At 38.9% G+C, this 25,942-nt stretch overlaps 1 protein-coding gene across 2 annotated transcripts in view; it reads left to right on the plus strand.

The window, feature by feature from the left end:
* The window catches only part of CDH2 (cadherin 2), a 121,346-nt gene that overhangs the window by 74,956 nt on the left and 20,448 nt on the right, over window positions 1-25,942 (plus strand). For both annotated transcript variants that reach the window (XM_075141929.1, XM_075141930.1), the window contains exons 3-14: window positions 6,135-6,361; window positions 8,201-8,347; window positions 9,449-9,604; window positions 11,348-11,492; window positions 12,539-12,711; window positions 17,200-17,337; window positions 17,703-17,888; window positions 20,154-20,410; window positions 21,857-21,999; window positions 23,231-23,464; window positions 23,796-24,029; window positions 25,777-25,916. In XM_075141929.1, the coding sequence (XP_074998030.1) occupies window positions 6,135-6,361; window positions 8,201-8,347; window positions 9,449-9,604; window positions 11,348-11,492; window positions 12,539-12,711; window positions 17,200-17,337; window positions 17,703-17,888; window positions 20,154-20,410; window positions 21,857-21,999; window positions 23,231-23,464; window positions 23,796-24,029; window positions 25,777-25,916 (2,180 nt within the window). The remainder of the gene's footprint in view (window positions 1-6,134; window positions 6,362-8,200; window positions 8,348-9,448; window positions 9,605-11,347; window positions 11,493-12,538; window positions 12,712-17,199; window positions 17,338-17,702; window positions 17,889-20,153; window positions 20,411-21,856; window positions 22,000-23,230; window positions 23,465-23,795; window positions 24,030-25,776; window positions 25,917-25,942) is intronic.

The raw sequence follows: 25,942 nt of genomic DNA on the forward strand, positions 1-25,942 counted from the left end.
ACTCTTGCAAATCACTTTTCCTTTTAATTATTGTGTTCCTAACTGAATAGACAAATGATTAAGCAAACAGCACAGCACGGAAATGTGAAAAGTTAAACTGCTGTGAGTCAGATCACGAAACACCAATAGTTGGTAAATAACTTGAATGTATCCCCAGTTTTATCTCAGTTGAAATTTTTTGGTGTGACTGTTTTGGTTTGCCCCCCCCCCCCTCGCCTTGCAAGCTTCATAGCCTGGCTTTCACTTGGCCACCAGATTGTAAAGCTTGTGAAGTCAAGGGAAAATAGGAATTAGAAGCAAGTGGCCATATTTGGCCCTTAGTAAGTGGCAAAACTCGAGTTGGTTTCATGTGACCCACTGAAGTAGGCTTCTACTCGGCGTGGGCTGGGTGCTCAGAACAGAACGCAGTGCTCAGCACAGAGGCAGAGGTTTTCAGAAGCTGTTACTGAATTAGCAGGCTTGCTTTTCAGAAAGTGGTAAGCGGCTGCCTTTTGACAGCCAGGCTTTCTTTTAAAGTGTCGCAGGTTGGTTACTCCAAAAAGGCTCAAAATGAGTAGCGCTTTGAGATTTTTCTGGATGGTTTGGAGTATGGGATAAACTACAGTGCATGAATGTTAAAGTAGAAAAGAAAAGGGGATTAGAAAAAAGACTAGAAGAATCCACTAGAAACCACACTGGTGTACTAGAGTATCTCTAAAGGATATAATGACAAATTGAATTATACACGTAGGAAAATGCCGTTGTCTAAAATAACCTGATTATATTACATATTTATTTTGTATCAGCAATTTCTGTAGCTAATTTTCTCAGCTTACAGGTGAGAAGAAGACATTTTCCTTGCTGCTGTATGCCACCCATGTATCAAAAAATCAACAATTAAATAATGTTTTTAAGCTGGTCTCAGGAGGTTCTAAAATCAGACCGACTTTAAATGTGATGCTGGTAATGGAAAAGGCAAGTTAGAATGCAGTTCAGTTCTTTGTGATTATAACGGTCCACCATGATGTCAAAACCCCACTTCTCTTGAAGGTTATCTATAATTGTAGTAAAGGATGGCTCATGGTCATTTCACATGCCACTCTTAACAAGCCCTGAGCTGAAATACGAGCACGTGTGCTGTGTTAGTAGGACTAACAGATCACCTTACAGATACAGAAGTAACCAGTCTGAATAAATGACTAATTTATAAAGTAGTTGATTTTGTTACATGTTTTAGTGTAGTTTTCAACAGTTTCTCTCTCTGAAAAGTAGGAAGACTTGTTAAGTACAGAGTGTTCTTGGGGAAGGTAGTGTTCAGATATTAAGTATGCAGATAGCTAGACAGTTTAAGCAGAATGTTTCCATATAATTTCTCATTCTGTCAAAGGTAAAAGTGGTATTTGACAAGTAGTTGTATGTAAGCTACTTTCTTATTCTATTTATTTTACCTGCTGCAGAGTGATCCTGAGTGGATTAAATATACCATTTCCATTTTATAATACACACTCTTAACTGTATTGCTGGAGTACATATGTTGTTAGCACTTGGAATTTGTTGCAATTTCCATAATGTCCTCTAAATGAGTCTTAGCCTTGAGGTTGATGCTTAGGCATTGAGAATAGCATTCAAGAGGAGTAATACTGTTCTAGCAAATTTATGGAAGGAAATACACTTGTTTGTTTGTTTGTATGCATGTGGATATTATCTAGAAGTGAACTGGATATTTTCAAAGTGCAGAAATCCAGATGGAAAACTCAAAACAACCATCTTGGGAGCAAAGCGAGAAATGAAAATTCTGTATTAATATTCTATATTGTACATGAATATTTTCCACGAAAAACTGATGTTAATAATACAGCCCATTATATCATTCTATGCTCAGTCCTTGGGTCAAGTAATTCTGGTGTTATGTGCCTAAGATAAAAAGAGCAGAAGCAGGTTGTCGAAGGGTGCAAACCAACATGAGTTGGTTTGAAAAAGGGGTTTTATTGTCTGAGAAATAATTCTAGGTAATTGAAAATTACTAGTAAGGTACATGAGGTTAGACATGTATTTTGCAGATACTATGAATCATTCATCTCGTTAGACCTGAGTATGAGTGGTGCAGCTCTCTAGTGCACTTTAAATGAATTTGCATGTTTAGTTCTTAACATTTTGTACACTACACATGTATGCATATGTTGTAATTACTTCCATGCAAGAGTGTTAACTTGAAAGCTTGCTTTAATACCACAGCGTTGTAGATTTTCGTTTTAGAATGTTGTAGTCACAGAGGTTCTCTCTTTTTCTTTTTTAATAGATTGTACTTGTCTTGGTTTTAGGACAAGAAAAGACTCCTAAATTAGGATACTAATGGTCCTTTGTCTTAGGATGTAACGTTTAATAATAATCATATGCTAATACTAAATACAATTTTTCTTCTGTTTAAAGACCGTGTTTTTGTAAGTCCTCGTGCACGGCCTTATTTTGAGCATGGGAACTAAGTGCATTGACTCCCATGCGTCAAACCTGATGTGCGTATTATTGTTCTGATAGGACCAAAGGTATTCTCTTTAAAACCAAAATAGTTATATTTCAGATTATGATTGAATACTTCCTAGCACTTGCAAATAATATACTTAGAAATTTTTTTAATATGCAGATACTTTTTAGAAGGTGCAGAAGATAGTCAAAAGAGAAATATTTAAAAATCCACGAGTTGTTTTTACAGATTGTGAGATACTCATATCTGATAATTTATGGGTTTTTATTAAAAAGCAGTAAAATAAGATACTTGATTACTCTTTCTATTGCATATAAAGTGACTAGGTGCTGTATAGTATATCTGGTTAACCCTTTTTAAAATTAAAAGAATCCACACGATTGATCTGACAACAGAAAATGGAAAGCATGCCTCCCTTCCGTATCGTTGTTAGAAAGAACATGGTTGGTATAAACAGTCATTATTCTCAGTGAAAAAAAAATTCCTGTCGCATTTTTGCAAAAATCTTTGCCTAAAAACCTACCGTCAGAAATCACTCTTTGTTCATACCAGTTGAACACTGAAAAATGAAGCAAAGTGATCTAAATCGAATTTACAAGACTGATAACCATGCAGTTGCGGGCAGAGTAGCTACTGCATAACCTGTACTCTGTCAAGGTAATTTAATTATGGATGGTTATACTTGAGTATAATTTGTTAATGTGTGCTCCTTGCAAAGAGAGAATAATTCTCACAAAGCATTGACAACTTTATACATTTTTACCAGGATGCTGTCAAAGGAAAAGGATTTTCATTGAATTTCATAATATACAGTCACCTGGAAGAGGAATATCAATGAAGTGGCTAGCAGGGTGGTTTTTTCTTGGGTTTTTTTGGAGTCTATATGCAAGAAGGTGAGGGGAAAGAAATGCTTCTTCTTTATGAATTTGAATACATAAAAAATGAATACATTATGTTACTGTGCAATAGTTGGGAAATAATTTTTTTATAAAATATTGTTGTGATATCTTAATCTTTTGGACCATAATGACAGTAATACTCATTTTAAATTTCACCTTTTTGAAGAACAGTAATGATCAAAGTTTAGATTAATATTAATTCTCTTTCCCACTCCCTACTTTTCAGAAGTAAGTCTGAGAAGAGCCAGAGGTGAATCTGGCTCGTTCTTTGTCCTTTTGGTCAAGACACTCTTTTGAAGAGCAGATTTAGAGAGCAGCTGTAGCTGAGATGAGAGGTCAGCAGAGGCACAGAGCTATGGGATATATTGCTGGCTGTTTTTTTCCTTAGTCTCTTAATGTGAATTGTTTCTATTTGAGAGTTTTGTTTGTGAACAGAGATGACGCTTGGAGGAGGCCCAGCTTTCTCCATGCCTGGGCTATGGGTGGTCTGTGCCTCTGAACCTAAGTATGAGCAGCGCTGTTTGGTAGTCCAGTCATTAAGTTCTTAAATCATTAGATGTAGTGACTTTTGAGTAAACTTTTCTTGGACACTTCTTTATTTTTGTGCTAAACAATACAGAATATCCAGCTGTGAAGGCTGACTAATCAGAGTTACAGAATTAGGACTGTGGTAATGATTTCTGGGTACTGGGACAATTATTTTAACTGGTAGTTTTATATCCTTGGCTTAGAATTGTGCATTTTCTCAGATGGCTGTTGCATTTCAGCATACCCTTACGGTAAGCTGACTCAAGCCACGAGGCTCGGTGTTGGAAAAGAATGGGAGATCACTGGGATGGTCAACATCTGGGAGCTGCACCTTCTGCCTGTCAATTTTCTCCTCCCATGTGAACAGCAAACCAGAGGTTCTGTTACCTTCTCCAAATCTTGCAGACCAGTAGTCTGTAGATCCATAGGAAAGGAAGTCAGTTGTACTTTATGGAGCAGGTAGGATGGACTTGAGAAGCAATAGGGATTGCCTAGGCAGTAATATATATGAAAACTTACGCAAGAGGCTGAGTATGTATTAGCATTTCAGTGCAGCACTCTCACTGCTAATGAGGAAGACCTGAGGCAACATCTACAAGGAGGGCCACAGGAGGAGCCCTAACAGTGAGGCTTCAGCCTTTTACCCAGGTAGATTTGTTCTTCCTGGGCTCAGTACTTTGTGGGACGTGGCGTGCTCTTCTCCCTAAGGTGAGGCTGGCGTTTCACAGAGGGAGACCTTCAAACTCTGCGAGCCGTCCGGAAAGAACAGTATCCCTGCTCAGACCAGCAAGATCAGTATTAAGAAGGTTGATGTCTTATCATTTATTTTGAGTAGTGCTGTGCTTTGTCTCATTTTTGTACATGATGGACCCTTTCAAAGAAGTATTTTGTACAGTCTTTTCTGTCAGGAGAGGGCAAAGGGTGGATTCTGGATAACTGAAAGGGTGCAGTAAGGAAACAAATTTTATATGTCATCTGAACATCAGCTTGGTCCTTGAAGTTCAAATACAAAAAGGTATGATGATTCTTCTCAGTACCTTCCTGGAAACAGTGCATTACAGAAGAAAGCATGTGATGCATGACATTTAGTAGTGATTTTTCTTGAGAGGGACCTTTAGGTTTTGAAGCTAAATAGTTTGTGCATGGTTTAGCACAATATAAAAAGTCCAATAACTGAAATGAGGCATAAAGCCTCATTTCATCTTCACTATGTGCATTTCAGCACAACCTTCATAATGACGTTTTGCACTTCTATTGCCCATACAATCAAAATATTTCATAATGCTTTAGAAACATTAAAGAATGATCATTGGTTATAAAAGCACACTTTCATTTTTTACCTGCTATTATTTGCAGTAACCCAGAAGATAAGTGGTAGTGAAAGCAATTGGGTAAAGAAAGCAGCAACCTGTTATCAGTTCTGTTTTGTGCACTTCACACCATTATCTATATAATCAGTTTTACTGACTTCTTGTTCCAATGTGCGTCTTTCAGATAGGACAAAAGGAGGGGGGGGGGATTAAACAAGGATGGGTAACTCCTAAGTAGATGAATGGACGTGTGGTACATGAAACAGCTTTTTTTTTTAAAAAAAAAAAAAAAAGTGAAGTCTTTAACTTAGATTTTTTTCTCTGTGAGGTAAGTATTTACTGCTGCCTCCGTCTTGTAGTTGAGGGATGAGGAAACTCAGGCCCAGAGCTCATAAGTGACCTACCTGAGACGATACAACTGGATTGCAGCTGAGCTGGGCACAGAAGTTAATCTCTTAACGGACTTCTGGGTTTCCGCCTCACCCCTGTTGGCGGAGAAGGCACTGGAAGCACCGTTGTGTTTGCGATTATGGTTGCAGCGTAATTAAATTTGTTGAGTGTTTTTAATGAATTGACTTGACTGGATCTTTTTGAGGCTTGAGGTGCGAATCCCTGCAGCCATTCCACTGGAAACCGACTGAAATGTAGCGTAGGATGTGGAGGGAGATGGTATTCTTGCTGGGGGCATGGGTTTTTGGGAGGGAGGCAGTCTATCTAGGGTTAAAAGCTCTGCCTAGCAGTCCACAGAAGGATATTGCTGTTATGTGGACTGACCCCTGAAGTACAAGTCTTAACTCATAATTGCATGTGATAATAGCAGCAACAAGTTAAGTCTTTCTGCTTTTGAATATTTGTTCTTAATGCATTTTATGTCACACTGAGTTCAAGTGGGCTGCTTTGTCATTTTTTGTTCTTCCTTTTGTGTCTGTTTTACAGTGAGGTTTCGAAGCTGTGATGGAAACAAAAAAATACACTTTGGAAGCAGTGAGCCAGAAGATTTCAGAGTAGGTGAAGATGGTGTGGTCTATGCAGAGCGAAGCTTTCAACTTTCAGCAGAGCCCACAGAGTTTGTCGTGTCTGCTCAAGACAAGGAAACCCAGGAAGAATGGCAAATGAGAGTGAAGCTAACCCCTGAGCCAGCCTTCGCAGGGGCTTCAGAGAAGGTAAAACAACAACTAAATGCAGCCTGTATAAATGTATCTCTGCAAACAGGCCTAAAAATAGGGATTTGATTCTGTCTATAACGTACCTCTCCATGAGGCATTTTATTAATGGACAACTAGTGCATGCAAAGCTGAAGCCTCAGGAAGAATGTTTTTATAGCCTGTTACTCTGTAGCTTTGCTAAGGCATGGAAAGGGATGCCTGTTTAAGTATATAGGATTCATTTATGTTTGAGCCTTTTGTTTGTATAGCTTGAGATTTATACCTGAATTTGAGTCGGACACGGTCATTTCTTTATTTTAAATTGCTTGAAAGTATTACAGTATTTATTCAAGCGGTTAAATATAACCACGAAATAAACAAATTTGTGCTAGAATGCATCAGTCACATTTATTAGATGCGAGCCGTAGATTTACAGCAGTAGTAGGAAAGCATTTCTGGCAGGGAATATTGGCTTTGTCTTGTCCCTTCATAATCAAATGGCAATTGTAAATTATTCATGATTCCAGCACTACTTGGTAAGGAAGATAGTCTCCCTCTGCTGGAAGCTGCCATAGGATAAACTGTGTACTGTAACAAAAATCAAACCTAGCAATATACAAATAACAATGCATTTACGTTAGGAAAACAGTATTAGGTCTACTACCTTTTTCTGTTACATTACTTGCTGCCTGCTGTTTCTTACCTTCTCTTATAAAGTGCTTAGTTTTCAAATAAAGAACAAAATTTATTCAAGATTAACATACCTATAATAGGTATGCATTAAAAATTTAAGCATAATGTCAAAATAGACAGTGTGGTTATGTGAGACATTTTTCCCAAGAACACACTGGAGACCAAAGCTGTGTAATCCTCAGGTTCTTGTTTGCTTAGTTGATGATTGTTTTAAATCTTCTAAGGTAGGATTTTAACAAAGGAAATGTTGTCATTTTGTGTGTAAAAGTCTAGTAAAAGAGTAGATGCTTAGGTATGCTAGGGCATGCCCTGTTCTTTCCAAAGTTCCAGTTCAGGCATCCTTGCCATCAGCAGAATGTAGAGTAGTGGAATCTGGACTGCAGTTGGGCATCTGTTTTTACCCTGTGGCATATTTGATTAGATTTTTTTTAAAAAGTTTTTCCCTTAAAAGATTTGGAAAAAGTTTTTGTTGCCCTGTCTCCACCCTTAAGCAAGCTAGCATGGCTGTATGTGTGCTGGCATCTAAACGCTGAAATGAGTGCAGATAAGGAAGGGAATAGGAAGGGAATGTTGACACCCAGCAGAGATTAATGCCCAATGTGTAAAGTGGGTCATCTACTGCATCCATCATGGCTGACATAGGTTTAAAATAATTACAGCATTAATTCTATGGGTTTTAATAGGGTCATAAATATTTGAGACATTCCTTACCAGTATGTATTAAACTTCTCTTGGAACTCAAATTATATTTTAGCACACACAGATCTAAATTTAATGTACAGTAGCACATTACCTGAACTGAAGTTCTGGCTAATGAGAAATACATAAAGGCATACTATTAAATTCTGCAAAATATTAACTACTTTTCAGAAAGTGCAGAATAGTTTACACAGTAGTGCCATGTTATAAATGGTTTATAATTCTGTTTCTCCTCCAACTTGAATAAGGAAAAAAGAAAATGAGTTCTTCAGAATTTTGCAGTGCAGTTGTAAATAATATTGGTTATTTTCATCCTGCACTGTGAATGCAAGTAAAACAGTTCAATGAACACAGAGGAAAGACAGCCTTTCAGTCAATTATGTAATTGTATCTGAGTTATTTTATAATGTCTACTAGTAATTCTCCTTCTAACATGTGCTTAATTTTATCTTGTACCTGGGAAAGGACCAAAAGAAAATTGAAGACATCGTATTTCCATGGCAACAATACAAGTACAGCAGCCCTCTGAAGAGGCAGAAGAGAGACTGGGTTATTCCTCCAATCAACCTACCAGAAAATTCCAGAGGACCTTTTCCTCAAGAATTAGTTAGGGTAAGGAAGTTAATAGAAATGTGGTTTCAGTGTCCCTCGGAGAGCTCTTGAAGAGATTTTGTGTGAATGATGTCTTGTTTGTAGTCCAAATGTTTCTCAGAGTCTTTTGGGCTGGTTTATGTTGCTGCCTCTGTGCATATTGGGCTGGGCTGCATTTACTAGGTTTTTTTAAGTTGTCCCTATGCTCCTGTACTGATGGAAGGTGGCCTTGGTTCGGGTGCTAAGTGCTGTGGTAACTTCCTTAAGTGGTTAAGGAGGATCTCTGCCAGTTCAGGACTTCTCCAGTCTTCCGCACTGGAGTTTTCCACCTGGGGAAGGGAGTGAGCAGGAGGAAGAGTGCACCAGGAGGCAGGAGGAAACGGGATGTGACAGTGTGAGGACGCTATCTGCTCCATAGGACTCTGCAGCACAGACGTGGCCGTTGCCAGGAGTCCAGCACAGGAGAGGGCTTCCAACCATGGCACTGGTTGGTCATGATCAACTTCTACGAGGATTTGTTGGAACTTGGTAGAGCATTAGCCCAAGTTGATAGGATATAGTTCTGCTCTGCTTTGTTGATGTGCGTGCTGGTGATTCACCTGCTCCTCACAAATGCACTGACCTTTAATTTTTTCCTTGGAAGATGAGACCAAAGTTCAGTCTTTAAACAAAAACAGCAAGTTTCTAAAGGGCTACTGTCAGTAGCGGAAGAGAGTCTTTGCTTTAGTCTGGGAAGATACAGGAGGATGGGAAAAAAACAAAACAGACTTTTTATTTCTTGTGTAGTTTTTTGATAGTATATGTTTTCTCTAGGATCTAAACAATTCTGTTTAAGGTAAGAATATTGATTTGTTTTGGTTTAATAAAATTCATCCTATTATGAGAAATACACAGGAATATTTTTATGTTCCTGAAAATTCATTGGCCAGCTTTCTGACAAAGAGTGCAGTTGAAAACCTTAAGCTCTATACTAACTTCATATCATTTCCAGAATAATTATTTTTACAAGTTTAGCTTAAAGGTGGAAAAAAAAAAGAAAAAAGAGCTGCTGCTTGTCTCAGTAGCAGTCCCATCCACTGGTTGTTCATAGCTAATGTAAACATTATCTTTTTTGACACGTAGATTAGGTCCGATCGTGATAAAAGCCTCTCGCTACGGTACAGTGTGACTGGCCCAGGAGCTGACCAACCTCCAACAGGCATCTTCATCATCAACCCCATCTCAGGACAGCTGTCTGTGACAAAGCCTTTAGACCGGGAGCAAATTGCTTCTTTTCATGTAAGAGTTTAATTCACCATAAATTAGATTGTCAAATGGAAGATTAACATCTGCTGCAAACATGACTTGAGCAGCCAGCATTTCGTTTTCTGAGAGATATGATTTGAAGAGTTTGTAGCAGATTTGTATTTATTGTACTTACTAAGGATAACTCTTACTATGTTTAAGCAGCTTAAATACATCAACATATGTAAACAGTGATTAAATGTATTTAGATAAAGTAATTTTAAAAGATTGAAATATGGATACTGTAGGTTATATTTCAAATACAGACCATTGATCACAGTCTCCACTGTATTGTATATTTTTCAAAAGTTTACTTTTAATTCAGCAACTTAAATTAGGACATGACTGCTATTAGAATTGCAGCAGCTGTGATTTGAGAAATGGATGGGAAGAATAACCTACCAATTTTCATTTTCGGGGCAAATCTAAGCATTTTAAGGGAATTGTAAATTAGGTCTGTCAACTTATGAAAATTATATTCTTTGCTCTAAAGGAATTGACAAAGTAGACCACGGATTCCAGTATTGGTGGAAAAGAAAAGTTTGAAGGAAGGGGAGAGACCAGGCTGTGACCTAAAGTTGTCTCGACTTTTGAGAGACCATCCTAAAATGGTTACAGAAGTCGCTCAGCTCCTAGAGAGAGTTTCCAGCATGTTGTGGATTAAAACACTCCTTGCCTCACGCTCTGGGAAGCCCTTCGAGCGCTACTCCTGAACGGAGGAGGCAGCAGGAGGCATCTGGGTGGAGGCGGGGGGAATGGCTCTTAAAACAGCTCTGGCATCCATAAGATTTTTACTGAGAATTTGGCATTGGCAATTCAAGATTTACTGACTTAGGAATTTACATTTATATGAGTCATTTCCAGAGTGGTGAGTTCATAATGCCCTCTTGTTCCTTTCTAGTAGGTTTGTAGCCCGAAGATACATATGTATGTGTGTGTGTGTATATATAATGGGCTTCAGCAGGACTGCTATAGGAGAAGGTTGCTTTTCTGCCTAGCAGTTGCCAGGCGCTGGCCTGGATACATAGGTTTAAATTTTCAGAAAGTACTGTGTTCCTTTTTTTTTTTTTGGCTGTCCAATTTAAGATGATTTAGGTAAACCTGACTGTCAAAGGTAGTTACTCAGTCCTTTTTGACATCAGGGCATTAAATTTAAGTGTCTCAGTATCTTTGAAACTCACTCCATAAACTTTAGCTTAATTTTAGCCTGGAATTTCAGTGTGTTTACTGACAATGATTTATCGCAAACCTTACCTTGGTGTTCCAGGTAACACAAATATATTCTATATGCTTTTCTTATGCATTCATGTCTATTCAATATCCAAATATCAGTAAAGAATTTTTGAAAGTGATGCCAGTGTTCATTGCCTATGGATTGTTAATAAGTTGCTATCTGTTTGATATAAATCTGCATATTTCCAGAGTCCGTTTTCTAACGGTCATTATTAAAAACAGATTCATATATGACAGTAGGCATTGGTATTAATCGAAATTACATGATTCAAAATCATTTTCAGCAAATCAAAGAAGTAAATTTGCAGCTTAGAATAGTTTAGAAGTCTGAACAGCAGTTCCATTAGCAACCTGAAAACTCAAACGGTCGATATGAGGGAGCAGTGGCAAATAACAAAGTACATTGAGCTAAAAATGTCTGCCCTGAAACTTCCTGCCACCATTATTGTATCTATTTGTGCCTGTATATTGTGCAAATTATAATCCTTTTAATGATTTTTGCAGCTGAGAGCACACGCAGTGGATGTAAACGGAAACCAGGTGGAAAATCCTATTGACATTGTTATTAATGTCATTGATATGAATGACAACAGACCTGAATTCTTACACCAAGTTTGGAATGGGACAGTCCCTGAAGGATCAAAGCCAGGTAATACATGGGCTTTCAAAGGGTATGCAGTAACATTTTGAAGGTGATGAAGGGAGTGCCTTCAGGCCTTGTAACACTTTCAAAGGTGTCTTATTAGTGTGATGAGCAAAATCTCAGATACTGTCTTATTATTTCACCTTATCTTTAATTCACTTTTTAGCATGCTAGGATTAATTTCCAAAAGAAGAAAGTATTATGTACATAAACTAAAACAGAGAAGTCTTAAGGATATGACTTTTAAGTTTCTGTTTTTGAAAATCCTATTTATAGTGTCACAGTTCTTACAGTTATGTTCATGATAGCCATTGACGTTCATTTAGTTGACAGCTCAGGGTATAAGAGACTTCCGAAATACCAGCAGATCCAGTTCTAGCTCTGAATCTCAGAGGCTTTGGAAATACTGGGATTTGAAATCAGTTTCATTTGAATTCTCGAGAAAATCCTAAATGTTGTTCACATCTCATTAAAATTCTAATCAGCTCAGACTAAAGTTTGCACTATGGCTGAAACCACTTTCTTAATTTGTCAGTAGTGCAAAATGAATTTTTTAGGAAGGTTAGCACAAGAAATGTATTTTCTCGCTTTGCAGTGTTGACTTGGCATTTGAGATGAAAAGAACATGCGTCTCAAAGACCTTTGAAAGAGTATTATTTACATTGATTTTCAATCACTACCAGTATGTGCACCAATTCTGAAAATTAAGTATATTTCCTTTGGCCCAATTAATAATGGTTTTATCTGAACGTGAGGAGCTCTGTTGTTACAGAAATGTTATTTATGGCAGAATTGTAGGATTTCATTGTTTATGGAGCTTCTTCAGTTCTAAGTAAATCTGATATTTTATAAACACAAAGTATTTTTATCTCCTCTTCTGTATTTTAATTACTCTGTTGGTGAGTCTTGGGTTTAACGAGTTTGTTTTAAGTAAGAGAAGGAATGTGCAGAGTTTACCAAAAGAAATACATGGTTTGACCATTGCTTGTAAGTGATCTTGTGTAATCTGAGTAAACTGTTTATATAACATCAATTATTTATCCTGCTGCTAGGAACCTACGTGATGACTGTTACTGCCATCGATGCTGATGATCCCAATGCACAGAATGGGATGCTGAGATACAGAATCTTGTCACAGGCCCCAAGCAGCCCCTCTCCAAACATGTTTACAATCAACAACGAGACTGGTGACATTATTACCGTAGCAGCTGGGCTTGACAGAGAGGTACGGCAGGTCTTAATCCTGTAGGCTGGGTTGTACTTAATATTGTGAAGAAGCACGTTTTTTGATAGTAACTTACAAATACTTCTCTCCCTCCCCGGTCTGAACTTTCTCCCTGGAAAAGAGGAAATTAGGATGGGGGTGAAAATTGGACCCACACATTCTGTACATGTAGTCACTCTTGGTTCCATGGGGTCGTGGAAGGGATCTTGTCTCAAAAACCTGTTTGCTTTTTAAGGAAGAGGTACACACTAAAGCAGAGCAGTGCAGATAAGGACCTCAGGTGCTCGGCCTGGGTGCTGAGATGGGAGGTGTTGCTGAGCTCCAGCCCTTTTCTATTGCTGAGTTCCGTAGGCAAAGAGCAGATGGAAAATGGAATTGGCTATACATTTTATTTATTTTAGAAGCTCCAGGAGAGCTTCTGTCCTCCCTCTGTCCTCTTTCTTGCTCTTCACAGAGAGGTGGTAAATACTTGAAATCTTCTGGATGCTGTGTTGCTGAATTTGCAGTAATTTGCTTATTAAAATAAACCAGGAAAAATATTACCGATTCTAAAATTTGAAAAGCACATTTCTAAGAAATAAAACAGTTGGTACTAGAAACTGCATAGATAGAGACTTGTCTCAAGACCTGGACACACATTCAAAACCTTTTTTTTTAAAAAAAAAAAAAAAAAATCTGACTGTCAGTAATTCCAGGCTACATGCTGGGCAAGTCCCAGTTCTTCACTGTGCCCACCACTGGAGAAGGAGGGTGCCAGATCTTCTGCTCTGGTTCACCCATCTGTGAGGTGGGAATAAAAATATTTCCCTCCCAACTCCAGATCTGTCGCATGGACTAATTGTGCTTTTGAACCACTTGAAAACTTCAGAAGAGAGATAAGCATTATTTTATAAACAAACTATAAAATCCAAACAAATCTTATTTCAACACATCTTGTTTCAACTTCTGTTTTACTAACCTTATTTTAGCTCATTAAATCTGAAGGTTTTTTTAAACTGGATTTGCTGTTCAGCTTTTAGCTGTTTGCTTATACTTATTTAAAATGGAGAACAAAAGTACTTCCTGATGCTCTGGGTTGGCTACTAATATTGTGATGCATTTCAGTTTGAAAGGGGCAATCAGAAGATTTGAAAAGCTAAACAGACTGTTAGATATTAATTTCTAAAGTTTTATTAACATTCATTCTATTTAAGTTGGTTTTGAAGAGGATGGACTTCAGAAAGGAAAATCCTGAACTTTACAGTATTGCCCTATTAAATTAAAAGAATGATGGGCAGTTTTGCTCTTGTTTTTAAAAGCCCCTGGTCATCTTTGACAGGTGAACTTTCAGAAGGACATAGTGATAACTCTGAGTTTTATTACTTAGTGACTAGCTGTACCGGAGTGATTTAACTTGGAAGAAATCAGCTGTCTGTGGAGCTTAGGCCCTTGCATTAACAGTTGGAAAAGCCTTGTCATTTGCCATCAGTTTTCCTGATGGATCACTGTACTGATACCCAAATGAGTATTTATAAACATTTCTTGCACATGTTGAATATTAATGATTAATGTTAAATCATTCAAATATTAAATTAGACTAATATGAGATAAAATGGTTTCCTTCCCAAGCCATTGCTCTGCTTCCTTCATTTCCTGAGTCATTTTGTGGAAGACAATTAAATTAAAACGACCAGGAGTCTAGAAAGCCAGATCTGAATCGAGCAGGTCTTCTGACAGTGGGCTGGGGAGTGCCTTGTTGCACCAGGTTCCTTGTTGTCCAGGAACCTCAGCTGGGCCCACTTCTCCATTCTGCCCTTTTCTTGACTCTTTGTAAAGCTCTAATTAGATTCATAAAATACTAGACACAATTTAAATTCTTAAATTATGTGACTCATTATTTATGGCAGCATAAGTGTTGTAGGCATTAAAAAAAAAAAAGAAAAGAGTAGTTCCTCTGATAGCATTCCTCATCTGCTAGTATTTTAGGTTAACATGCACAATGCATTATCTATGCTAACATGCACAGGAGGAGAGTTGCTTAGGTAGGGGACTCGGCTAAAGGCAGAAGTCTTTCACTTGCTATCCCAAAAGATGCTCTTTCATGAGATCCAGCTGTTCTTATTTCTTCTGCAATTGCTGTGGAATTCACTTCAGCATTAAAACATCTGCCTTACTGCTGGAGGTGCCGAAGAAGTCAGGCAGGGTACTTAAATTTACACACTGACATTCCTGCCTCACGTGAGGTTAATTCAGTGAAGTGCTCTTTTATTTGGCCTGTGTTGAAGTGGAAAGATGTGACCTGATGAGGTCTGCGTTCTTTCTTGAAGCTGCCAGTTCTTTTTCGGATGTGTTGCTGCAGAGTCTCCGTGCAGGCTGCTGACACGTGCTCCACGGCTTATTCCTGGCTCCTTCTCAACCCGCAGTTGAGAGGAGAGCCACCTCCCCCCATTTCCCCACGCTTGGAAAATTGTGCACTTGTTGATTTCTGAAATTTCATTCCCAGCAGTTGATCTTCTGTATGTGAGCGCTGGAAGAGGGGGAAAACAAACAAAAAGGCATACACTGTCTTTTGGGAAACTTTTTGGGGCAGTTTCTAGTGTGCTGCTTCTGTTGGAATTAAATAAGGAGATTGTACAGAAGTTGAGTCTCCGTGTAATAATAATTGAGTTTCCTTAATGAAATTTGCTTCTTGGGATCAATGTGTTAAGACCCAGATGAATCAGAAGCACCTGCTGTTTCAATAACAGAGAGTCATCTGGCTGCGAGATTTGCTTCGATACTGCTCTAGATTTTATTGCTTCACAATAAGTAAAGTATATTTTTTTCCCTGGATGAAAGCGGTAAAAGTATTTCTTCGATTCCCTTGTGACTGCTTCTTTTGGTGTCCTGAAGGAAACCTTTAGGATGTTTATTTAAGCCTTTTGAAGGTCACTTTGCAAGTATATTTTCCAAGCCAGAATTCGTATACATATTTATGCATTATTAAACCTGTATCTTGCATTTCTGTGTAAATAATATTAGTCTTGCTTTTTTAAAGAACCGTGGGATGCATGTGCAGTAATACACATTTGAGGTGTGTTGTAAGGGTTCCTTTGTGAAAGAGGACGTGAGCATAAATTATATTCAGTGGGAGATAAAGATTCACACAGCTTATTTTAAAAACTGTTTTTTATTCAATGGCTCATATTTGCTGCTTGGAAGTGTGCATAAGCATTAAGTCTCTAATGTCTGTCATAGTGTCTGGCCAAAATTGGCAAGAAAGTTAGACATTGTTAGTGGAATTGTCCTTGCTTATTTTTTGTATCAATATCCATAGTCCCTTTTGGTAAACAGTTACCATGAGACGTCATCTGTCATATACCCCAGTCTTTAAGTAGTGGGAGAAAATAAGGTACCGAGTGGAAAAACTGTGCTTTGCTTTAAGTATTTTTATTTTGCCAGAAGGTTTTTTGCCAGTGGTAGTAAACCATTCATGAAAGTGATATTTCAAAGTAATAGCAGCTTCTTATGTTTGTGCGTTTTCTTTTGGAAAGAGCTGAATGATAACACCTAGCTGTCTCCGAACTGGGAAACTGAACTGGCAAATGAAAAAGCATACACAATATTTGCATTTCACGGTGGAAACCGTTGATGAGTTAAGATCAACTTCTCAGCAACTCTTCTCAAAAAACACCTTTCTAATTTTTTTTTTTTTTAGCACAACCTTTTCGACTTTGTTTTAAACATCTAACCAGTTTGAGGTCAGGTCTCGGTTGGGCGCTTCTTGTGCTTGCGGGAGCCCTGGCCCCGCTCCAGCCCTGAGGGGAGGGGGGGGCGCCCGCCTGGCAGGGCCGCCTGCCTCGGAGGGAGGGCCGGTACTGAGGGCACGCGTGGCGGGGGGGGCGCGGGGGGAGGAGGAGGAGGTGGCGGCCATCTTCGGCCAGGGTGTTTGACATTTATGGAAATAGCCCGTGTGGTTGTTCCCTCCCCCTTTCTCCCAGTGCCCTTACTAGTCTCTGTTAGCCTTGACATCTTCGGTTTCCATAGCGATCGCAAGACGTTGCAACAGTGGTTTTATACTTGGACTTGGCTGAGGCAAAACCTTGGCAGTTGTGGCCGTTTGGCCAACAAACCTACCTTGGCTCAGTTCTCTTAAATGCTTTTGAGGACTTACGGTGTTTTAGTATAAACTGCGCTCTTGTTTTTTTCCCATTTGAAGAGCGTTGTTAAATCTGTGATAGTAGCATTAACTGTATAAAGTGGTTTTGATTTTGAGAGTAGGAGGCAGGCAGTCTGCTCTTGTCTCAGTGATATTTCAAGAAAATCAAGCGGTAGTTCAGTGGTGAGATTCAACCCAGTGCTGTATTCCTGTGGCACAAACTTTGCTCCTGTCATTTCAGGTGGCACTAACTAGAATAAACGGTGAGATGGGCTCCATTGCTTAGCGACGTGCAATTTTGGAAATACCTGCTGTCCTATGGTAATGTTAGTTTTGTTTAAAACTTACGTTGATGTCATTTTGTGTTTCAGAAAGTACAACAATATACGTTAATAATTCAAGCTACGGACATGGAAGGAAACCCAACATACGGTCTTTCAAACACAGCAACTGCTGTCATCGCTGTGACAGATGTCAATGACAATCCTCCAGAGTTCACCGCCATGACTGTAAGTACAGGGTGGGAGTAACTGAAGGATGTGCGTATTTATAACCCTTTCCCGCTTTTCTTGTTATATTCACAGACAGTAAATATTTATTACTTATTAAATAGTGTACTGGCAGGCAGAATTGAAATACGTGCAGAACATATATCCCTTAGATACGGTATTATGCTTAGGCCAAAAGGCAAAAGCTGACAAGACAAGGGAATCAAACCATCAGTTTTCTGGGTGGCCTCAGGTGAACTTCATTACATAAATTGTCAGAGCTCCAGTGAAGAGAGGTGCACTCCCTAACATTGATGAATGTTCAGTATGGCGTGGGTCTTGTGTGCTTCTGCAGCTGAGGTAAAATGCTTTCTTGTTTTTTGCAGTTCTACGGGGAAGTACCGGAAAACAGGGTGGATGTGATCGTAGCGAATCTGACGGTAACGGATAAAGATCAGCCCCACACGCCTGCGTGGAATGCGATGTACCGAATGACCGGAGGAGACCCAACAGGTCGATTTGCCATCCTGACCGATCCCAATAGCAACGATGGGCTGGTGACTGTTGTGAAGGTAAGAGCTGCTTGCGCTTCAGAGAATTAAGCAGAGATGGAAGAAGTGTGAAAAGGGAAAATATGAACTCCTGAGGCCAGCACGAGTCTGGAAAGTAAAATGGATGGGCACCGTCTGTCTCGTGGAAGTAAGCCATCAGTTTCTTGGAGCGTTTCCTTGCTTACGCTATCAGTAGTATTCCAACTGATCAGTTTTAAAAACCAGGCTAGATTGTTGAAAATGACAAATTTTGAAGCTTTATTTGCCAAAAGGTAGGAATTAGTCTGTGAAAAAGCATTTGCTTAGTTTTTGTTGCTAGTGTAAAGGAACAGCTTCCTACCTCCTGGGCTTCATTAGTAGTCACGCTTGTTGTTTGCGGGTTTTATGTCAACATATTCCCAATAAGGAACAGATATAGGCAGTCAAGGCACAATCAGAGAGGAAAAAATGATAGGTGGGAGGCTACTTCTACAAGAGGCTTTTAAAGACTGGCTATTTTTAAGACCTCATTTAAATACCTTTTATGGAATAACCTGTCTATCTTCATTCTGTAGCCAACACAGCTCTGTGTTGAGGGGTGACTTATTTCAAGTGATAATAACAATGTCGTTCTATAATTAACCTGCCAAGCAGTAGCCACCTTTCCTCATGGCCCTCTGATAAGTGTCTCATTTCTGAGTTGGCCTGTTCTGGTTCTTGCTGATCCACTTACAAAGTCAAGTGTGAGATGCCAATGTTCCCATTTGGAAATTAAAACATTCACTTTCCCCCCACTTCTTTTCCTCCTTTTTTTTTTTTTTTTTTTTTTTTTTAAATCTTCTCAGTATCTAGGTGGGAAAAAGATACAATTTTTGTACAGCTATAGTGGTAATTCACACTAGGGTTTTTTTTTCCTTTAAGAACTGTCTTTTTTATAACAGCGCTTCCCCAGAGGTAGCAATTGTTATATTGCAGAATTAATGTGAGTGTCTGGGCTTTGTAATTAGGCATATAAGCATCTTTTTCAGATCTAGGAATGGTATCAAACTAGAAATGTCTGGAAAAGTGAATTTAAAAAGCGCTCAGATTAAACTGAAGTAGTATAAAGAGAAGCAAGCCTGAGATTCCAGATCTCTAACCTGTTTGATATAGCTTTGCTCACTTAGAAATTTATTTTTAAAAAATTCTATCCCCTCTACTGCCAGAGTATCTCAGTGCTTTGCTACATCTGACCTGGTTTAACAACAGTAGTAGCATGAGGGAGCCTCATTGGAAGAGGAACTTTTTCCTGCAAATGCAAGGGAACAATGGGCCTCTTCAGAAGGGGGCCAGCTATACCATCTGAAATCAGAGGCTCTTAAACAGCATAGGAAAATCAGCCTGAGGTGGTAAATGGCAGTTCTGCAGTCTGGCCGGCAACACTCCTTTAAGCACCCAGACATTGGAAGAGTTGGAAGCCTGCCTATAGTTTTTATTGGCAGTGCAATGAGTTGATCTGTCAACCTATAATGAAGATTGGATTGTCTCTTGTCACTGACTTCATACTGTCACATGCCAACAGCTCCTGTAAGGTACAGGGTTCCTTCAACTCTAGAATCAGTGCGAGTAGTACAGTGCATAGTACTAAGGAGAATCAGGTCTCGGGAAATGCTTCATCCCTGTGCAACACGACAGAGGAACTCTAGCCTCAAACTGTTTTTACTCCTCCTTAAATTGGACTTCTGGCTCAGTGATGAAGTCCCCAAACTGAAGGTTGTCTGGACTGTGAAGATGGGAGCTGTAGGTATACCAGCAGTGGGATTAGCTGGGATTACACAGTCTTTCTAGCAAAACTCTAAGGGCATGGGAATCTCTGATCTATGGGGCTAGGTATGGTCATGATCTTGTTTGAAGGAAACCTTCGTCCTCGTAATAGAGAGAGGCAGGTTTCTCTCCCCAGGAGAGCTCCTCAGGAGGCGCATCTGCTCACGTGAGCGCCTGGCACAAAGCTGGGAGTTTCTACATCATCTTCTGATGAAACTACTTGTTTCCTCAGTTACCACTAATGGCAGTACTAGAGTAAGCTAAATCCGAGAATGACAAGGTTTCTAGCTGTTCTGACTTCAAAACTGCTGCCACTAAGCAAAACCCCAACCCAGTCTCGTGTTGAGGTGTTACATTGATTGTGTTCTCTTTAGGCTCTGTGCTCATTTTTGAGAAAAGCAGTACAAGTAATGTTTAAAAATGTGTTTTAAAGTAAAAATGTTATTGTATGTCCATCACTATTGTGAGTAAATGTTAACACTTCCTGCTCTTTGCTTTTCCCAGCCTATTGACTTCGAGACCAACAGGATGTTCGTACTTACTGTAGCTGCGGAAAATCAAGTGCCTTTGGCTAAGGGGATTCAGCATCCTCCTCAGTCAACAGCAACCGTGTCCATTACTGTCATTGATGTGAATGAGAGCCCATATTTTGTTCCAAACCCTAAGCTTGTACGTCAAGAAGAAGGGCTACTTGCTGGTAGCACATTGACAACTTTCACTGCTCAGGATCCAGATCGTTACATGCAGCAAACCTCTCTAAGGTCTATATAAACATTCTGCAATTATTTAACAATTGGAATGCAATATCCATGTTATAGAATGGGTGGGGAGCAAAGAGACTGCATATGAGATGACTGCATTTACCATAGCACACAGCTATACCAATACCTCCTATAGCTTTTATGCAGCTCTCTCTAAAGGGATTTTTGGCTGTAGAGAGGGTGACCTGACCAGCATTCATAGATGTGTAAACTGGGTCATATTCTAATGCCAAATCCCACTCTATCAAGGTAGAATGAAGTTATGCACCGGTGTCAAAGTATATGTGGCATCCCAACAAATTCAGTCAGAGTAGACACATGCTTGTGTGAACTAAGATAATTTGCAATTTAAATTAACCAATAATTTTGACACGGGAGCAAAAGCACATCAGATTGTTGACCAAATCTTAAGGGTTTTCTTCTCATTTATTCTCCAGCAATGCAAAGTGCTGTTGTTGTCCATCTGTGCACTCTTGTACTGATAGCTATGATCATAATTTGATCATAATTTGTCTAATGTGTAAAATTATGCTAAATGAGAAAAGTGAAGAGGATAAAACATGGAAATCTTAAAGCATACTTTCGCATACCTCATTTAAAACATGGTCACTGACTGCAAAGCTAAGGCACAGCGACTAGCCTTGGGCCAGGACTCAGGTTCCTAGCTTATCCAAAGGCTTTTTTAGCTCATGTGGAGGAAACTCCAGAACTTACATTCTGTCCTTCCGTTCAAAATCAAGGTTCCTACAATTTTATTTTCTCTTAATTTTGGTTAGCTGTTGCTGATATTTTACTCATTTCTGGACATAACCATCACAGAACATGATAGCATGAGGACTTAAGGATATATGCATTTTTAATTACCTAAGATAGCTTGCACTTGATTAATGTCAAAGGGCAAAATTTATCAGATAGAAGGATGATTTTGAAAGACACTCCTCTTTCAAATTAAGATGAGAACCATGCAGTAAAACCAGGGCCTCTAAAGATTAGCTCTAAGTGATAGTGGAAGCCCTAGAATAACACAAGTTAGTGCTACTCTAGCACTCTTTATGCATTGTTACGTCTCTCCTGCTCTCAGCGCTCTGATAAGGTAAAAGTTAGCATGAACAGCTCTGTAAGTATAGAACAAGCCAGAGGGATCCTTAATGAAATACTTTAATTGAGTCTGAATATGAATGTTGTATAGTTTACGGTAATTGTATGATTTACTCCACTTACATGATAACTTACATGGAAGGGCATTTCAATGATCTAAATGTAGGACTGGTTTTAATATGTCTTTTCAAGAATTTTAGCGACAAGGCTTAATAAATGGAATTTTGTGAAATATTGTCTACAAATTCCAAAAATGTGTTCAGAATACAAATTAAAATACTACTATTGTCTTTGTTGTCAATATTTATGTTGGCAGATAAATAACATGTCTTGTGATCAAATACACAGGTACTCGAAACTTTCGGATCCTGCAAACTGGCTGAAAATTGACCCTGTTAGTGGACAAATAACTACTACAGCTGTTTTGGACAGAGAGTCAATATATGTGCAAAACAATATGTATAATGCAACGTTTCTTGCTTCTGATAATGGTATGTATCAACATTGTATATGTTTTCAAAAAGCTTTCTTCTGTGTGGTTGAATGGCATTCAATTTTACCAGGGCAGAAAACAAGATATGCTTAGAATACATCCGAGAGGAAATCTGTATTAGTATCAGACTTTGTATATTTGCCAGCTACTCTGGAAATAGGCTGAAAAATAATTCTATGAGTTTGGAGAAAGGCACTGGCTTAGTTACATTAGTCAGGTTTACAGAAAACTGAAAAAACCTGCACAGGAGTGCAGTAGGCTGAGTGTATGCACAGCATGAGTGAACTTTATGGGGAGTAACGTGTTGAGGGGAGAGGTATTGTATTTTTCCACATTCAGACTACAATAGTGCGGAGGGAAGAGTGTCTTTTCATTGTCAGTTTGTTAATGACAACAGTCTGCTCACAAACGAGTCCTTTGAGTTCAGCTGGAGTGCTGTACTGTTCATAGCCGATAGCAGAAAGATGGACAGGTGCAGTTAGGAACATTCTTCATTAGAGGGGAAAACTGAAACACTGGGGCTATTTACCTTGGAGAGAAGACAAATGGTAAAATTTTGCGAACTGATACAATATAACAAAGCTAGATCAACTACTTCTATCCTTTTGGCTCTGTTCTGGAGAGCAAAATTAAATGGAACTGGAAGATTGTGGGGCGAGTGGGGGTGGAATGAGAACCATTGCTAATTATACTGAGAAATTCGGTGCCACATGTTCACATAAATGTGTGACTTTAGCAAGGTTTATGGAAGCATCACACATTCGATACGGATAGCAAGAATGTCTAGAAGTAGCGTGCTGAAAGTCAGTATTAGAAAGAATTTAAATAGCACACTTGTGGTAAAGGGTAATCCTAAGTCTTCGAAGTTATAAAATAATTTCTCCAGAGGATAAACTATCCCAGTTTTGCACCTTTTTCTCTGAAGCATTTGATGTGGACTGTCTCTGGAGAGGTACTGGCTGTTTAGTCATTAAAGCAGTTGAGTCCCTGATCTGGGGATCTGCAGTTATTTGCTGATTTTTGCTAAGTAGGGCAGTTTTTCTGAGGACAGACTACATAAGAATTTGTGTGTTAGCAGGAGCAGTGACAGTGTTAGATTGGCTTGGTAAAGACAGAATCCCAAAACTGAGCTGAACACATGTACGTGGTAATTGAAAAGTGTTGGTATAGCTTCGATTAAGTAACTTTCCAGTTGGAAACAGGCTCAATACCATTTTCTTTTTTTTAAGGAATCCCCCCGATGAGCGGAACTGGCACACTTCAGATATACCTGCTGGACATCAATGATAACGCCCCCCAAGTGAATCCGAAAGAAGCCACAACTTGTGAAACACTACAGCCTAACGCTATTAACATCACTGCTGTAGACCCTGACATAGATCCAAATGCAGGCCCGTTTGCCTTTGAGCTGCCTGACACACCTGCTAGTATTAAGAGGAACTGGACTATTGTTCGAATTAGTGGTAATTAACATTATAGAAATCTTAATCATTTAAAAAAAACTATTGCATATGCTTTTCTGTATTTTACTTTGGTGTTACTTCGCAACGTACATGAATTTGGTCACTATGAATAGGAAAGCACCTTAGTGCTTAGTAAGTTTCCCAAAAACCAAGAAATTTTAATAAAGAAAAGATGTTCACAGTAATAAAGAAGTCTGTTATCCTGAGTGTCATGTATTGTTGAACAATAAGTTAACACAGAGCTCAAAGATGAGCCATTTTTGCCAATACCGTTTTAAACCCACATGAGCAGTACATTACTTTTTAACAAGTGCCTTATTTTCACACACAGGTGATCACGCCCAGCTCTCTTTAAGGATCAGGTACCTGGAGGCTGGTATCTACGATGTGCCCATAGTAATTACAGATTCTGGAAATCCACATGCATCTAGCACTTCCGTGCTGAAAGTGAAAGTTTGCCAATGTGACATAAATGGAGACTGCACTGACGTTGACCGGATCGTTGGCGCGGGGCTGGGCACTGGTGCCATCATTGCAATTCTGCTTTGTATCATCATCTTGCTCAGTGAGTAGATAGATTTCTTAATCCTAACTCTTTTGTTTTGCAAGTATCATCTTATGTTTTAGTCCCATGTACCTTGACAGAGACAGGGGAGTGATTAAAGACGCAAGTCCAAGAATTATTGCTGCTTAGTTTTTAATGTCTTGGACAAGTATGAAAACTTTCTGATGGCAAAGGATTAGGAGTCTGTGAGACAGATCGTATTTAGCACTTGCATGGCAGTCAAGCCCCACAGTGGGTTTGTGACAGAGGTTTTCCATCTATGCCCATTGGCACTTGTTATATTACGTCAGTGAGTGACCAGGTTGAAGATGTGATTACCCCCCAGACATCTATCTAGTCTCTCTTGTGCTGCTGGTACTGCGTGATTTGACGCCAGCCACAGCGTGTAACAGTGCCTTTAAGGAGTGGTCTGGTGTTAGTACTATTGCGCTTCAGATTAATGTAAGTAGGCTATTTGATGGTTTTGGAAAGTAGTACATCACAACCCTTCATATAAGGCCCGACAAGCAGGCAGCCATGCAGGAACAGAGATGTGTATGTGTGTCTAAGTATTACATAAAGCTGTGCTAGTATTTTATTTTTGTGTCAAGTGCGTTCAATAAGGGAAATGACTAAACATCATGACTAAGTGTCTGTCCAGTGTAGTAAATTAGGTGCTAGCTCTCCTACACATTATGGTTAACTGATTTCTGATTGTGGTGGAACACAAGGAAGGGATTAATCTGTTCAGAGTATACTGTGCACCAGTCCAGAACATACAAAATGATGGAAAGGGGTAATCTAAAAATAAATAAATAAGTAAATAAATAAATAAACAAATAAATAATTTGAGCCTAGCTAAGCCCATGGCTGTACACAAGCACAGTACAATTATTTTCCTGATACAGGATACTCTTAAAATGTTAGGTATTGAATTAACAGAATCTTATTGAAACTATCAAATCCTTTAAGATACTCTTCATATATTGACATTCTAGATACATTGGAATATCTTCCCGTGAAGATGGCTGTGATTGGAAAAATGCCTATTGTATTAGGAATTTGTTTACTCACATTTATTCTGTTTTGTTTCTCATTCGGTTTTCTTTAACAAGCTTTAGTTTGTAAACAAACAGTATAACTTGAAATTGTTGAGATTAAAGATTAAAAATATATAGCTTTAAATGCCACTGCGTTTTCCTAAACCTTGATTACTCTTGCTTCTAAACATAAATCTAAACTTAGGCAACAATATGGTCTGTTCTCGTGGACTGCTGAGCTGTATACCAAAATGGCCTAAGCTTGGTGATGTTCAAACATCAGAATTACTTAAACTGTATAAATTCTGGGGACATAGCAGAAAAAAATATAAATAACATAATCTTGTAGAATTCTTGCCCCTACTGGAGAGATTCCCTTCCAAACCCAGTGGTTTATGAAGCTTGGTCTTTCTTACTTCTTTTCATGACAAGTTTATTTTGCAGATGTGGAATGGATTTGTGACTTCTGACCTGGAATATGTGATTGATTTCCAAATCAAATTGCGTATAGTAGCCTGAGTTTAAACATCTCTTGCTTAAGCTGCCTTCTATGAAATTTTTTATTTGGGGGGGGTGGGGGGAGGGAAACAAACCTCATCCAGAACAGTCAAAGCCATCTTTCTTGGCTTTTTTCTTTTTTTAAATCTTGGTGTTAAATTTGTACAATTTTCCATGGCTGTACGTCAGAATCAAGATACGGTTTTGTGTCTTCCCTTTTTGCAATGTAGTTTTAGTTTTAATGTTCGTGGTATGGATGAAACGCCGAGATAAAGAACGTCAGGCAAAGCAGCTCTTGATTGATCCAGAAGATGATGTGAGGGACAACATTCTGAAATACGATGAAGAAGGTGGTGGAGAAGAAGATCAGGTGAGGAATGATTAATGAATTTTATG

Source organism: Calonectris borealis, chromosome 2 (assembly GCF_964195595.1).
Source record: "Calonectris borealis chromosome 2, bCalBor7.hap1.2, whole genome shotgun sequence".
In the NCBI taxonomy this organism is placed as follows: Eukaryota; Metazoa; Chordata; class Aves; order Procellariiformes; family Procellariidae; genus Calonectris; species Calonectris borealis.